The sequence below is a fragment of the Crinia signifera genome, chromosome 8 (assembly GCF_055691185.1).
Source record: "Crinia signifera chromosome 8, ASM5569118v1, whole genome shotgun sequence".
NCBI lineage: Eukaryota > Metazoa > Chordata > Amphibia > Anura > Myobatrachidae > Crinia > Crinia signifera.
Genome location: NC_139224.1, coordinates 78567007 through 78583882, shown reverse-complemented (window position 1 = coordinate 78583882; position 16876 = coordinate 78567007). Strand labels below are relative to the sequence as shown.

General features: G+C 44.2%; 1 protein-coding gene across 4 annotated transcripts in view; it reads right to left on the bottom strand.

Moving 5' to 3' along the window:
- KIFAP3 (kinesin associated protein 3) overlaps positions 1-16876 on the bottom strand; it is a 250868-nt gene that overhangs the window by 156790 nt on the left and 77202 nt on the right. For all 4 annotated transcript variants that reach the window (XM_083156696.1, XM_083156699.1, XM_083156698.1 and 1 more), the window contains 4 exons: positions 15734-15833; positions 4653-4777; positions 3130-3228; positions 198-376 (listed from right to left, as the gene is read on the bottom strand). In XM_083156696.1, the coding sequence (XP_083012822.1) occupies positions 198-376; positions 3130-3228; positions 4653-4777; positions 15734-15833 (503 nt within the window). The remainder of the gene's footprint in view (positions 1-197; positions 377-3129; positions 3229-4652; positions 4778-15733; positions 15834-16876) is intronic.

The following is a 16876-nucleotide window of genomic DNA, read 5'->3' as shown; positions in this document are numbered from 1 at the left end:
GTCAGTTCAGAGCTTCAAATAAATTATTTATGCACTAGAGCATTTCTAATGATTAACAGATCAGAGATTTTCAGGTCTGCTTAGAACCCTTTATTTATTTTTGAACATTGTGGATGGTAAAAAGAGTTTGCCTGAACATTTTCTTGCCGGCTAGCAATTTTTGACATTGAAACACTTGCACATTTCATTAAACTCACCATATCATTCTTGTTTTCCAGAAATATGCTGAGCTTTTTCAGGAATGATACCACAAGTATAAGAAGTTCGAAGTTATCTCTGTCCAGTGCTTTAACTAACATATGAACAATGTTCTTGTTTCTCATTTTCAATTCAGTGCGAGTGTCTTCAGCAAGATTTAGCAATAAGTAGAGGGCCACTAAAGAGATGACATGAAAAAAAATAAACGCTTACAATTTTGTAGCAACATTTAATGAAGTAAGCATATCTAATGAGCTCAAATAAAACAAATACATATATAGCCCAATAAAAATATAGGTACTTGTGTATTATCACAGCGCCCCCCCGATTTCCATCGCAGGTCATTGTACAACCAAAAATCGCATCGCATGCGATGCGACCGATTTTAAGTTGCACATGCACCCAGATGCCTAATTCCTATGTTAAATTCCCCCCAGACCCGATTTTAGATTGCACACCCACCCTGATGGGTAAGGACTATGTTAAATCCCCTCCCCCCCCATTGTTAACGCCACCCCACTATCAACGCCAACCCGAAGCGTGGCGAGCGCAGCGAGCCCGTGAGGGGTGGCGGTACGCGTCCTCCGACCTTTTCATACCCCGACTATCCACGTCGGCGAGGGGACGCGTAATACTTGTGAAGTTATGCGCGTCCGCTCGCCACGCTTCGGGCTCGGTGGCTCGCTACACTATATAAGATCTACTCCAGGCCGACGTGGATAGTGGGGGTATGAAAAGGTCGGAGGACGCGTACCGCTAGATTCATTTTTATCTCTGTATCACTTGAAATGTTACGGTTAGCGGTTATTCCTACAAAAAACAGTCAGTCTCAATAGTTCTTGTATTTTTGCAAATACCTTTTACACTAAACAACATATTCCCCATGCAGGGGATAAAGACAAACAAGGGGCTTAAAAAAGGTTAACATGACTGGGGCTTAAACAAGAAGATCGGCCAAACGCAATAACCAGCTAAACTCAGAAAAGAACGTACTAGTTAAATAATATTGATAATCTGATTGGTATGTGTGACACCTTCACTTGTCCTCTTTAGAAGGTATGGAAGATTTCTTTCTGCACAGTCAGTGGAATCCATTGAATTTCACCCTGCATTGCCAAAGTCAGCTCAGTGAGGAAGATCTGCATCTCACAGCTGAAGGATTTGGGTGGCAAGGCATAAAAACTAGACCAAGCTACAGGCAGGAAGCTTGCAGTCGTTACTCTAGCTCACAGGTAAATGAGTAAGTAAAATGTTAACGAGTAATGGAGTAACCTGGTACTACGCCTGGATAATGTCACAATATGAACCCAATTCTAAGGAGGGAGCAAATCAAAATAAAAATTAGTAACTTTATATCTGGAACCAACCATGGTGCAATGCTAATTGAGTATTGCACCATGGTTGTTCCAGATATAAAGTGCATATTATATTAACATCTAGCCTCAATATGCCATATAATGGGTGATGCCTGGCTTGAATGAGCGGACAGGCCCCGTGAAACTCTGTTACTGTTGGGAGTCTTTTTCCTCACAGAAAGATGCCTTTGTCACAACATGGCGCAAATTAATATGATATGTAATACTTATATATCATTGTACGACAGTCTGTATAGAAAGCACAACCGAACTCAGTATGACAAAAAGGCTGCTACTGTACATACTTAATATGCAGATTCACAGACTAAGTCGCACATAGATATACAAGCGCTGAATGTAAAATTAATCAGCATAGTCTCCTGGCCTTTCTAGTTGCATTGTGACCAAAACAAATTTTTGGCAAAATTCATGCTTAATGCTAGCAGAGTCTCACAATACATGGTTTGCCAAGAGGGGCAATTTGGGCACGCTATATACAGTATTCTTGAGCAACTGGCTTTGGATTTCAATGACTCCTGGCCTTGATTGAATGACTAGTACACCAGACGGCTGCTGCTCCACTGCAAAGTAAACTTACCATATTGCAGCTGCATATTTACTGTTGAAATTCTGCAGTATCCCAGCTACCAGCTGCACTGAGGATTTCTGTGCCTGTCTTGGTCATCACAGTTCATTGCTTTGAAACAACGGTATTTGTGGAATTTGGCTTAAACTGCTGTAGCCTATACTGTAACTACCATACTTCTTATAGTATTACGCCTATGTTCAATTAGGAGAGTTTTAAGAGGGAGTGAGGCTGCCGGCTTTAGAGTCTGAACAGTAGAGGGGTCATGTTCTAATGCACATCTGCAGATCTCTGTAAAAATGGAGTAGTTGCCATTTTCACAGTGATTGCTCTACAGCACATGCACAACCTGCCATTGAAAATGGGCACAAATCTATTTTTCCTGTTAATTCTGCAGATCTTCTGCTTCTGTTAATTCTGCAGATCTTCTGCTGTCAGCATGGGAGTCTGGAGCAGGAAGTATTCAAGAAATGGGTGTAGTGTATGCAGTGTGGACCCACCAGGGGCCCGTGTGATCTTCACTCATAAAAAATATAGATCCTATATTGTTTGCTTAATTATTTCTTTCATCATTAGTGTCATCCAGTACAGTGCTTTTTACAGTTGTCTTTACTGCTTTTGTATTTTAGATCATTTTTAATTCCTGCAAATAGCCCCTGTCATCCTGGCAGGGGCTGGCTAGCCGCCAGCTCCCGCCAGGGGGCGCGCACGAGATGCTTTCGTGTCCCGTGGCAACAGACCTTCCCCCGGGTCCCCATCGCCTCCCCCACCACCGGTCCCCCTGGATGCCCCGACCCCCCCCCCCCCAACCCTGCCCGTCTCCCTGAAGCGGAGACGGTCAGGGACGCACTGCGCTGCCGTCAAAGACTGGGACGCGCGTCCCAGTTTTAATGGAGTCGCTCTCCGTGGGCACTCGCCAGAGGGGAAGTGCTGGCGGGCTCCGGCACTGAACGAAGATGTTAGTTAGGGCATACAAAACTACATACATACCTCGCAACAGCTGTTCCTGCTTGATAAGAAGTCCTTGGTATTTTTTATATGTTTTTTCATAATCTTTTTTCAAAAGTGGGGTCTCTGGCTCATCATCAAGTATTCATTTTAGTTAAGGAATATTTTTTGCTCCATTTATAAAATTGAAGACCTAAGAATACCATCTAATGCTAATACATTTTTAAATAAGATGTCTATGTTTATCACACATTTTTAAAATATTTTAACAGGTTACAAACCAATGTCAACAAAATATAATAAAAAACATAACAAAAAACATAACTATAAGGCATGTAAACAAAAGCTTTAAAATCGATGCATTGGGGCAAGTCTGGTCTATTTATTGCTCGCTATGGAAGGAAGGTATAAAAGCAGCATGGTTATGTTGACACCCTGTTATTATTACCCTTTATTTGTATGGCTCCACAACGCCCAAGTACTGTACAGAGTACATATACAAATAAGCAAAACAGTACAGGGCACATAACCATAGCTGCATCAGCAGGGGACACTGGAATAAGGATCAGGGTTAGCTCACACCAAAGATGGTTAAGTAAGAGAAGGAAAAGCAGATGAGGGAAGAGGGCCCTGCTCGTGGAAGATTACATTCCCATTTAAAGGCATAAATGAGTGGTTTACAGATGAAACTTCAATGTTTGTTTTTATGAATAACAAAGCTTGCAGTGAAAGCAATTCAATTTATATATTCACTGATAAAGCCATGGATATACAACCACTCCTAAATATTTTATTGCCATAGGGGTATATTCAATGCATGTCGAAAAAAAATGCAGTCTTGCTGAAAAGACGGCAGTTTTCGAAATTAATAAATCAATGCTAGCTGGGTTTTTTCGGCAGGTCCAAATGTTTCGACCTGCGGAAAACCAGGTGGATTGACGGAATAGCCGCTTAACCACCTGTTTTAGGTTATGGCTGTGTTTTTGTCACTCAATCCGACATAAAAATATGCCGGATTGAGGCAGAACGGCGTTGGGTAAGCAGCAGCAGCAGCTTATACGGTGCCGTCCTCCTGTCTGCCGCTGCCCGCACCCTCCAGCGGACTCCCTTACCTCCTCCCCAACAGGCTTGGTGAGAGCAGTTGACCCGGACCATCAAGGCTCCGTCCCGGCTCCCGCCTGCGCGCTCGCCTTGTCCCCGCGACGGCCAGGTGACCATCAATCAGCGCCCTAATCCGTTTTCGGATTTGGCCGCTGCATTGAATAATGGATGCCGGATCAATTCCGGCAAAAGAATTTCGGAATGGATCTGGCATCAATTGAATATATGCCTAAAACTGAATTAATCTGATAAATGAGGAGTATCATAGGAATACAGGTAGGTAATGCTTGGACACATCATTTACAGACAGAACAGGTAGCACGATTGTACTGTATTTGCAGCAGGCATATATACATATATATATATATATATATATACACAAATGAGCAGAGATTTGCATTAATGCATACTTTGTACATGTTATTGGAAAATAGATAAAGAAAGAAGATCATTTCAAAGGATATCTGCTTTCTTCTTTTTGGCCAATTCTTCTTGCCAGAGCTCATGTCGTTTTAACTCATGGTCGATGATGTTCATGCAAAGTGCTCCAATCTTATAGTGAGTTATTAGCCCATGAAACTGTGAGAAACTGGTGGGGGAAGAATTTGGAAATTTAAGATCTGGTTCATTTCCATTCACTACTTTTACTTCTTGCTCTCAATATATTCTATATATACAGTAATAGTGCATAGACGTTTGGTAAGATTAGTGGTAAATGAAACAAACAGCACATCTGTACATCGTATCAGATAACCAATCTTTTTTTTTCTCAAAATTGTTTTTATTGCAAAGGGTGAATAAAACAATATGAAATATCATTGAACATCAATGTATAACATTTTAAATTTTTCCCATCTCTTTACATTAGATATAGGTCACATCTATGAGTCTGAGATTTTACAATAAAGACATTGTATATAAATGGATTATGTGTATTAACACTTATGAGGTTTTGAAGATATTAGGGATGCATTTTTAGTATATATACAATATATTAGCCAATTCCAGTAAATATTGGTTCTGTGTAAATGTTAACAAATGAAAACAATAATTAAAACCATGGTGTGTATCTGCTTTTTTTGGAATTAAAACATTCGTAAAATCTTTTTTTAGTGTTTACACCATAATATTTTGAACAAATGAAAAATAAATAAATAATAAAAAATAACTATATAAACAGAAGGAAAGGAAAACTTAGGGAGGGAGGGGAAGGGAGGAGGGGGACTATGCGTGTCAAAGATGTCCATCTCCTTAAAAAATTGGTGGGTCATGCAAAAGTATTTTGGTCTCATACCAGAGAGTTGTGCGGAAGCACTTATGTATTTGTTGTTTAGTCTCCACTGGTAATGTGTCTATGTTGCTTTCCCATACCTCGAAAAAAAGTTTTGTTTGAGTTTCCTTATGGAGAATTGTTTCAGTCCATTCGAGTTTAAATATTTGAAATAATTTTTCTTTAAACATAAGAAATGAAGGAGGTGTGGCAGATATCCACTGCTGTAATATGCACACCGAAGAATTAGTAAGACCCATTAAACTGCAGCGATCGGTAGATAAATATCCCCTGTAATATATTTTAAAAAAACATGTCTTTATAAGACGTGGCTGATATTGTTTTAATGGAATACAATAGGGTTTTTAAAATAGTCTTTTCATCTAGGTTGGGGAAGTGTGACCGCCACTTTGTGATACCTGTTTGAAATTGGCCAGTATAATAAGGCTCTCTCAGTATTTGATAAAAATAAGTAATAGCTCTTCTGGAGTAACCTACATTCAAAAGAGCTTTATCAAGTTGGTTATCCCATTTGGCTGCACTTAGATATGTTATCACCTTTTTGGTGTACTGTTGGGCTTGAAGAAAAGCTAGATTACATGGTGGTAAGAAATCATAGTGGTATATTGCCTGTACATAAAGGGATTTTTGTTAGAACTTACCGTTCGAATCCCTTTCTCTGATATGGTCCTGGTGACACAGCTCAACATTGGGATGTAGGAGGGTCCGTAGGAGCCAGGCACCTATCCTAAACCTTTTGGAGGGTAGGCTCCTCCCTTCTGCATCCCAGACTCCTCAGTTCAATCTTTCAAAGCCACTGGAATACATTAACTCAGTACAAACGTCTGCACATATTACATGCACAATTTCAAAGTAACTTTTAACCATATATAACATGAAACATCATGAACCTGGCATACTGACTGAGCGTAAGGGAGGGATCGCTGTGTCACCAGGACCATATCAGAGAAAGGGATTCGAACGGTAAGTTCTTACAAAAATCCCTTTTTCTCTTTCAATGGTCCTGGTGACACAGCTCAACATTGGGACGTCCCAGAGCCGGTCCTTTGGGTGGGTACGCTCAGGTCTGCAGCTCTCATCACTGCTCGCCCGAATGATGCGTCCTCCGACGTTAACTCATGGAACCTATAGAATTTGGCAAAAGTATGAACAGATGACCAAGTGGCAGCCCTGCAAACCTGCTCAGCTGTTGCCCCATGTCGAACCGCCCAAGAGGTGGCGACTGACCTGGTGGTATGCGCATTAATCCTGGCCGGCACAGGCCTACCAACGTTAGTATAAGCAAAAGCAATTACAGAACGCAACCACCTAGCAATGGACTGCTTAGAAGCAGGCCAACCAATTTTGTGTACATCATACAAAACTAGCAAAGTATCAGTCTTCCTGACACTCTTTACTCTGTCCACATAAATGGCGCAAGGCGCACACAACATCCAAATTCCTCAATTTGTCCCTTTTCCTTAAACCCTCTGTGGGTTGAAACACAGGCAGAACTATCTCCTGATTTAGATGAAAAGCAGAGACTACTTTTGGTAAAAATTGGGGTACTGTCCGAAGGACAGCCCTATCATCATGAAATATAAGGAAGGGAGACTTGCAGTACAATGCTCCCAACTCCGATACTCTTTTTGCTGACGCCACCGCCAACAAAAATACCAGTTTCCATGTAAGGAATTTAAGGTCAGCCGACCCTAACGGCTCAAAAGGCGCCTTTTGAAGACACTCCAGAACCAGAGATAAATCCCATGGCGCTACTTGTTGCTTGTAGGGAGGTTTCAAATCGAGAAACCCCCTGCAGGAAGGTCTGTACTTCCGGTAACAATGTTATCCTTCTTTGGAAATAAATTGACAAGGCCGAGATCTGCACTTTGAGTGACTGAAGGCTTAACCCAGATGAAAAGCCATCCTGCAAAAACTCCAGCAATTTAGCCAATCTAAACGCGATGTGTGTGACTTCTGCCTTTCACGCCACCTAATATAGGTCTTCCAGACCCTATAATAATTTGCAGAAGACACTGACTTTCTAGCTTTAATCATGGTGTTAACCACAGCCTCTGAGAACCCTTTGTTCCTCAAAATGGCGGTATCAACAGCCAAGCCGTCAAATTTAACCGAGCTGAATCCAGATGGTTGAACGGTCCTTGGTTTAGAAGGTCTGGCCTCCGAGGAAGACGCCACGAGTCCACAGACCATCTCTGAAGCCTCGAGTACCAGGACCTCCTTGGCCAATCTGGGGCCACTAAAATCACCGGAATTGCCTGGGCCTGGATCTTTTTTAAAACTCTTGCCAGCATTGGAACTGGCGGAAAGACATAAAGTAGATTCCCCTCCCAGGGGATGGTCATAGCATCCACTGCTTCTGCCAGTGGATCTCTCGTCCTGGCATAGAACCTGGGCACCTGATGGTTGAACCTTGATGCCATCAGGTCCACATCCGGAGTTCCCCATTTTAGTGTAATCTGAAGAAATACTTGTGGGTTCAGGCTCCATTCTGCTTCCAGCAGCTCCTCCCTGCTCAGGAAGTCGGCCTCTATATTCTCCACCCCTGGGATGAATATCGCTGACCACGCTGGAACATTCTGTTCCGCCCACAAGAAGATCCGGGACACCTCCCACATAGCCAGCTTGCTACGTGTGCCTCCCTGGTGATTCAGATACGCCACAGCTGTGGCGTTGTCGGTCTGAATCCTTAAAGGGAGCCCTTGTAATCTTTCTTCTGCCAGAAAGATCACCTTCCACACAGCCCTCAGTTCCAGGATATTGATCGGCAAGGCAGACTCCTCCGTGGTCCATAATCCCTGCAGACGCAGGTCCACGACTACTGCCCCGCAGCCCCTGAGACTGGCGTCGGAAGTGACTCCCAGCCAGCTCCAGGACTGCAGAGACCGACCCCATTGAAGGGAATCCACCTCCATCCACCATTTCAGGAAAGACCGAGTTTCTGGAGACAACACTATGTGTTCTGACTTCATGGTCTGAGTATTCCCCGACCAGGCTGTCAGAATGTTCCACTGGAACATTCGAGAGTGGAACCTGGCGAACTGTAACGTCTCGAAAGACGCCACCATCTTCCCCAGCAGCTTGAGACACCTCCAAACTGATGAGCTCTGAGACCCGAGGATCTCCTGGACCAAGGCAGCCAGGTCCCTGGCCTTTGCCTCTGGCAGGAATACCCGATGTATATGGGTATCCAGAACAACTCCCAGGAACTGGAGTCTCTGTGACGGCACCAACTGAGACTTTTATAAATTTAAAAGCCAACCGTGAGCCTACAAAAACCCGATGGCTTCTGCCAAGTGACTCTTTAACTTTTCCGCTCACTCTGCTTTGAACAGCAGGTCGTCCAAATATGGAATCACAGTGATTCCCCTCAGTCGAAGCACTGCCGCCATTACTGCCATTATCTTGGTGAATGCCCTTGGCGCTGTAGCCAGACCGAAGGGCAACGCCTGGAATTGCAAATGCAGGTCTCCTATCGCAAACCTCAATAGAGTCTGATGTTCTGGATGGATAGGAACATGAAGGTATGCGTCCTGGACATCCATGGACGCCAAAAATTCTCCCTGGTCCAGGCTTAGCAGCACTGACCGTAGAGACTTCATTTTGAAATGGTCTACCCACAGATGGATATTTAATGATTTGAAATTGAGAATCGGTCTGAAAGACCCGTCTGGTTAGACAGAGTGGAATAAAAGCCTTTTTTCCCACTCCGCTCTGGGGACCGGGATCACCACACCCTTCTCTAAAAGAGAGTGAGCCGCTCCCAAGAGAGCCGCACGGAGCCGAGCCTCCTTTGGTAGTGGTGTGAATGGCATGAATCTTCTCGGAGGAAGACCTTTGAAGGGAATTCTGTAACCCTGCAATATAATGTCTAATACCCAGGAATCCCGGTCTAAGAAAGCCCATGCGTCCCTGAACTGTGTCAGACGCCAACCCACCTTGACCACCGCCGGGCAAATCCCCTGGTAGTCATGCGGCGGGCTTGTCCTCTCCTTTGGTGTTTGGTTTCTTATGAAAGGAACCGAATTTAGACTTTGGGGCCTTGCCCCTGGAGGACTGAAACTTTTCCCTAAAGGACTGTCCTCGAAAGGACGCACCTCCTCTAGGGGAGGGCCGAAAGGACGGCCTAAAAGCAGAGAACCTTGATGTCTGCTTGGCTGCAGGGGCCGGCAAGAAGGTACTTTTACCACCCGTGGCCTGCTTAATAATTTCTTCTAGTTTGAACCAAACATCAGTTTACCTATAAAAGCCAATGCCTCTAAGGCCTTCTTAGACTCGTTATCCGCCTCCCAAGCTTTAAGCCAGAGCACTCTCCTGGTATTGACGGACACTGTGGAAACTCTGGCAGCCATTTTGAGAGCTTCCTCCTCAGCCTCAAGCACATACTCTGCAGCTGCTTTTAAGCTTCTCCGCAAGTAACAACACACAAGGATTAGCATGTCAAATAGTGCACAGGTCATTGGCCCACACAATCATGGCCTTAGAGACCCAGGCTGAAGCAATCAGAGGGCGGAGTGTGTAGCCCACCCCTTCAAAAATTGCCTTGAGGTTACCCTCCAGCTTTTTATCTACGGGGTCCTTAAAGGCTGCTCCCCCCTGCACTGGTAGCACAGTGGCTTTTGACAAGCGTGCCACAGAGGTCTGCATGAGCCTCATGCATGGGATACAGGCTTAAAAATCTTTTAGGCATCTGAAGCCTTTTATCAGGGGTTTTCCAGGCCCCTTCCAATAAATCTTGTAAACCCTCGTCTGCAGGAAAAGTATCAGCTTCTTTACGCTGTCTCTTAAAAACACCCTTTGCAGGAGTTTTATCCTCCACAGACAAATTCAATGCCTGTTTAACAGCCGTAATCAAATCCTCCACCCATGAGGCTGAGGACTCTTCAGAATCATCACCCTGATCCCAGGGTATGTCTGTGTACTCTCCTTCCTCATCAGCAGCTAACAATGGCACTGAATAAGACCTTTTAGGGGTCCCCACAGAATCCCATCAAACTTGTCCAACAAGTAATTAAACCTGCTGATTCCCTTAGCAGTATCCTGCATGACCTGTAATAAGTCAGGATCTGTCTGGGTCAGAGGCAAGGAGCCAGAAGACTGCTGAGAGAATGGCAATGGTCTAGGGGAAGTTACCAGCACATCACTCTGCCTGTCCAGCAATGCACCAAAGCATTAACAGACCTGCCCAGGGACTTGGCCCACGCAGGTTCCGATAGCACTACCCTCTGGGGATTACTCCCCATGGGTTTCACAGCAGCGCAAGAATTACATAAGCCCCCCCTGGCCATCTGCTCAGGGACAAATTTCAGTGTACAACCACTGCAAGCGCTCAATGCATTTAAGGCTCCATCCCCCAAAACCACAGACTGTTGCTCAGACATGATGTTCTCAAATAACACAGTCACAGCGCATTAAATGTACAGGCATTATATACAGAACCAATGTACTCAGTCACTTAGCTGTCAGTAGTCTTCAGAATGGGGAAAGCGATGCCCAGGAAATCCAATCACTCTGTCAGGATCTGTCGGCCAGCTCAGCTCCGCTGCAAGCGTTCCGAATGGCGCCAAAACAGAGTGAGGGAAGAGACCAAGTCCCTGCTGCTGCAGGGTCCGTGGCTTTTGGCGCCAACTACCCCCAGACAGCCGCTCCCATTGCAGGATCTCCTAGTTCCAGTATCTCCCCCTCAGCTTGGGACCACTCGGAACATGCCTGTAACACACTGCTGTCCTCTCATATAGGAGCTCAGTGTGTAAGCTCCGCAGAAAATGGCCGCCGCCATCACGGAGCGCCTGTCCCCCATGATCCCCACCTAGCGTGAAGCCGGTTTCAGAGCGCTCCGGAGCCCAGGCAGCTTCTTAAAAGAAGCTGCACATGGAGGCCAGACAGCGTCTCCCCTGTGCACAGCGAGCTGACAGGACGCGCTTCTGTCAGCTCCTGCTGCGCTGTCAGTGTGAGGATTCACTAGAAAGAATCCTCACACTGTGCCTACCTAGCTAGTGTAAAAGTTAATAAAATCCCTAACTAACTCTAATCCTTCGGCTGCTCCGGCAGCCCTTTAGAATAGCACCCACTCCAGTGGGCACCTAACACGAACTGAGGAGTCTGGGATGCAGAAGGGAGGAGCCTACCCTCCAAAAGCTTTAGGATAGGTGCCTGGCTCCTACGGACCCTCCTACATCCCAATGTTGAGCTGTGTCACCAGGACCATTGAAAGAGAAAAGTGTTTTTTTTGTTTCTTGGTTTGCAAGTTGTCTGATGGAGTGTAATCCCTGGGAGCTCCATGACTGAAATGGTTGTGCTGCCTCTCCATGTTGAAAACGATCGTTGCCCAAAAAAGATGTAACGAGTATATTTATTTATTTATTTACAGTTTCTTATATAGCGCAGCAGCTTCCGTTGCGCTTTACAATAGTAGACAGTGATAAAACAAACTGGGTAAAAGACAGACTTGGGGGTTAGAGGGCCCTGCTGCAAGCTTACGATCTATAGGAATATAGGAGGGAAATGGTATGTAGTTTAGCTTTGTTACGTATTGTGTGCCATGTGGACCATGTTGACATGAGGAGAGGATTTTCCAATAGCTGTGTAGGTGTAAAAGACATGTTAAGTTGAGAGTTGGAAGGAGCTGTTGTTCTAAAGTATAATTAGCATATTGGTCTTTGTGATGGATCCAATCTTTAATGTATCGACAAATGGCTGCTTGATTATATACTTTTTGTGTAGAGGTTGTAGCGCTCACCTCCAAGGGACTCTATTGAGACTATGAAGCTGCTGGTCTCCCAAGAGGGGGCCCACCCTCTAGAAAATAGAATTGCAAAAGGGATGAGGGGACCTGCGCTAATATAGTCTCTAATAAGTGATGTGCTACTGTATTGTACCTTATGACAAATAAGATGAGACAGGTGTGTGCTGCAAACAATGAGTATGGTTTATTGCACGTATCTAGTCAATCACTAATAGATGCATACATACGACAGACATTGGATTAACACACTGCTCCGTGACCCCAGCAGTGTATCTCTGCCATATACACGAGAGACTATCCGGCATTTGGCATACCCCCACCCCCTTTTGCCACGTGACTTTGCCCACCCACAACCAGGACTGAGCCTGGTTACCTGGATAACCCGTTCCCACCCTGCACAAGCCCCACTAAGCAATTTCGTATGTATGCATCTATTAGTGATTGACTAGATATGTGCAATAAACCATACTCATTGTTTGCAGCACACACCTGTCTCATCTTATTTGTCATAAGGTACAATACAGTAGCACATCACTTATTAGAGACTATATTAGCCCAGGTCCCCTCATCCCTTTTGCTTGATTATATAGTTTGATGTTAGGGAAGTTGATCCCTCCCTCTGTTTTGGTTCTCTGTAATATTTTTAAGCTGATCCTCTGTCTTTTTTTGGACCATATAAAATTTCTGAAAAGATCTGTAATTTTTCTTTCATCAAATAGAGTAAGAGTAAGTGGGAGAACTTGTAGAGGATATAGGAGTTTTGGAAAAGGAATTCATTTAATTGGCTCTACCTAAGTATGATAATTGTAAAGGTTGCCACCCCTCAAGCTCCGCTCCGATTTTTGTAATAAGTGAAGTTATGTTTGTGTAGTAAAGATTATGAATATTTTTGTTAAGTGTAATTCCTAAGTACTGTATCTGGATTGTGATATAAATATTTGATTAATTTTATAAATGAAGGTCCAAAACCTCTATATTCTAAGATTCTGAAGAGATATTCCCACAGGATTTTGTAGATAACCAATCTTTACAATTTGGTTTAAGTATATACCATATTTGCCGGCGTATAAGACGACTTGGCGTATAAGACGACCCCCAACATTTCCACTAAAAATATAGAGTTTGTTATATACTCGCCATATAAGACTACCCCCTCTTCCGCACACCTTCCACACTCCATCTCACTAGCAGCAGCAGTAGTACCAGTATTAACCCCTTGAGTGGTGGGTTTTGCTGGGGCAGGACAAACCTATCAGGGCAGGTTTGTCCTGCCCCAGCAAAACCCACCACATAAAGTTGTAAACCCCCCTCTCCTGCAGCTTCCCTGCAGTGCTGCCGCTGTCCCCCCTGCCTAAGCCGCCTGGGGGGACCCCCCCCCCTTTCTTATGCATACCTCGATACTCCAAATCTCTTATAAGAGACATGTCAGTGCTGCTGCTGTCCCTCCTGCCTAAGCCCCAAGGGTTACACTTTTATACGTCATACACTCTCTACTCGCCCCCCCTTCTTATGCATACCTTGATACTTCAAATCTCTTTTAAGAGACATGTCAGTGCTGCCGCTGTCCTCCTTGCCTAACCGCCTGTCACATTCTGCAGTGACGTCGGCGGCAGGCTCGGGGATGATCGCGGCGGCTCGGGAGGACTCGGGTGCCTGAGAACTCCTGAGTCCCCCCGAGCCGCCGCGAACATCCCTGAGCCTGCCGCCGACGTCACTGCAGAATGTGACAGGTGGTTAGGCAGGGAGGATAGCGGCAGCACTGACATGTCTCTAAAAAGAGATTTGAAGTATCAAGGTAGGTCATACACGAGGAGAGTGTATGACATGTATAAAAGTGTAAACCTTGGGGCTATATGTACTATAAGTGCACCCGGCGTATAAGACGACCCCCCACTTGGAGGCATGTTTTTCAGGGGGAAAAAGTCGTCTTATACGCCGGCAAATACGATAAGTATAAATATAAAATAATCTATTCTGTTTTACTACACTTTCAAAATGCAACTTTGATTTAAACTTTATATTATAAAGTAAAATGTAATGTGTAATGGAGTATTTCCTTCCATGCATCAACAACAACAAACACCATTCAGTCTTATTTTTCACTAGATTGCCATATGCTAATGAAGAATTAATGCTACCCATACACTTGAGACATTACATGCAATCATTCGATTTTGAACACATAAATCGAAAGATTGTGTGCATATTTTAGGGACCATTGAACCCGATGCGCTGGCCCGCCGTCGATTGTTGCGTCGATAGATAGTATGTGCTGCACATAATGGCAGGTATTCAATGCTGTGGGCGAGCGGCGACAGCAAGCAGGACTTCCTGCTCGCTGTCACCACTCACCCTGTCAGTATTCAACGCACCCCCCTCATACGCCAATTCCCCGTCGCTCCATTTTTTTGAGCGAGGGGGAATTGGCATATGCAGCTCCAGAAGCAGCGAGACTCGTGGCTAAAAACAGCAAGTTTTCTGCTTTAGCCGCAGGTCTCGCTATTTTGAGGAATTCTCGCTGTCCTGTGATGGTAAGGATTTCCTCAGAATGTTGTACAGGGCGAGCGGCTGGCGAGGGGATTAAACAGCGAGGATCGCTGGTTTTCTGAAATCCTCGCTGTTTAACCCCCTCGCCGGCTGCATTGAATACCTGCCAATATCTATCGAATTGCAGGAGCAATCGCATGTGTTTTTTAACCACACGCGATTGCTCAAATGCAATCTGACTGACAGCATTCTGATTGGCTGAGCTCTCTCAGAGGGGCCGCCCAGTGTATTAAGTTTTTTTTTCCAAATACTGCTGCCGCGCTGACCCCTGCAGCTCACTAGCGCTACTTCATAGCGCTATGCTACTCCACCGCCCTCTGCCCACTCTCTTCCATCACCCGATGTGCATGCAAAGTCAGGTGCTGAAAGGGGGCACTTTTTGCCCCATAAGATGTGATTGGATGCAATGGACATCGCACTTCAATGTCGCATTGAATCCGATTGCATAAGTGTATGGGTAGTATAAGCCGTAATTATTAGGGGCTTTTACCTAGTAGTTTAACCTATGCATAACATTTTTGGCATCCTAGTTACCCACCATATTAATACTGCATATTTTGACCATCGCTGGTCGGCGATGAAAACGTCTCACTTAGCAATTTTGTCAATGAGTTATTTAACGCTGAGTGACCAATCGCTTTGTGTGCACGGAGCTTAAGGATAGTAGCAGGGTACTCCCACTCCATGTGCCATTTTGACATTACAAAAAAGACCTGTAAGTCCTAAGTCCAAGCAACACTCTAGGCTGCAGGGTGTGGTTACAGGTGCCCGATAAGCCAAAGAAGACTTCCACAGGTTCAGCAGTGGTGATACCCCATCGGCCTTGCACCTCAGATGGTGGCACTGGTCAGACATAACCCATCTTGCTTTAAGGATCTCTGAACATCATAAAATTTCACTTTTCAGCTATATTTTATTCAATATGTAAATGAGCAAAATACATTTTTCCATCCAACACCTACCTGGAGAAACAGAAGAAGATATAAATTATATTAGTAGCTAATTCTACACTTTGCTTCCAGTCTTCTCTTAATACTCTAGCAAGAGCTCCAAGGGCAGTTTCTAAAATAGGAAAAAAAGAAAACATTAATTGCGCTTTTCAAGGAGTTGGAATTATGAGCACAATGCATTTACTGGCAAAGCCACAATGCACTGAAACTGTAGTCAAAACACAACATCAGAGATGTTACTGTAACATGACAGTAGCAAAACAAGTTGTGCAATTCCTTTACTATTCAATCCCAATACAATCAATTCGCACGGCACATACAAAATCCATGTTGTTATAGAAGTGTATTGAGCAAATCAAGACAATAGCATGTTCATTCTAGCACCCGCCATCTTTGAAAACGCATGCAGTTCCTGTTCCCTGCCTGGGGTGTCGCTGTCTGCTGTTGTGTTTCTAGCACATATCTGGTTTGCATATCAGTGCTGATATACAGACCACACTGTGCTAGAAGCACTACAGCAGACAGGGACACCCCAGGCAGGAAAAAGTGCTAGAATGAACACTAAGCATGAAAGATTGTTTTATCATTTTGCCAACAGTCTTTACTGTCACTCCATGTTCCTAAATAATTATATCTTCCTTAAAAACTAAAAATAAATGTCAGTGCTTATAAATTATTAGTGACCCTGAACTTTCACTTCCATGGAATCATACCTTTCATATCACTGTTTAAGCTGCTAACACGCGAACATAGAAAGATCCAATGTACATAATTTAAGGACACCGTGGGACATTCTGTGTCAAATCAACACACTTTTTGTTAAAATTTTACCTCAATAGCTCAGATTTTGTTTACATTTGGTATATGGAGAGTATATATGTAGTCTATAAAAAAAATGAAAATTGGATTTAAATATTGCACACTGTTTCCAAATGATGGCTATTTAACGTTTTAAAAAATCTGTCAAAAATGCATATTTTGAATTCGCCATAGCAGCTCTCTAATTAAGCTACAGAGGTGGGAGTTGTGTCATTTTGATGTGCTTTTATGCCCTTTTGAATACACGCGTTCGCCCGCCACTGGGCGGTGTTGAGGGCGGAGCCAAAGTGCTGAACCCGGCAGCAGGAAATTTAGATATCTCCAGGAATGGATTAA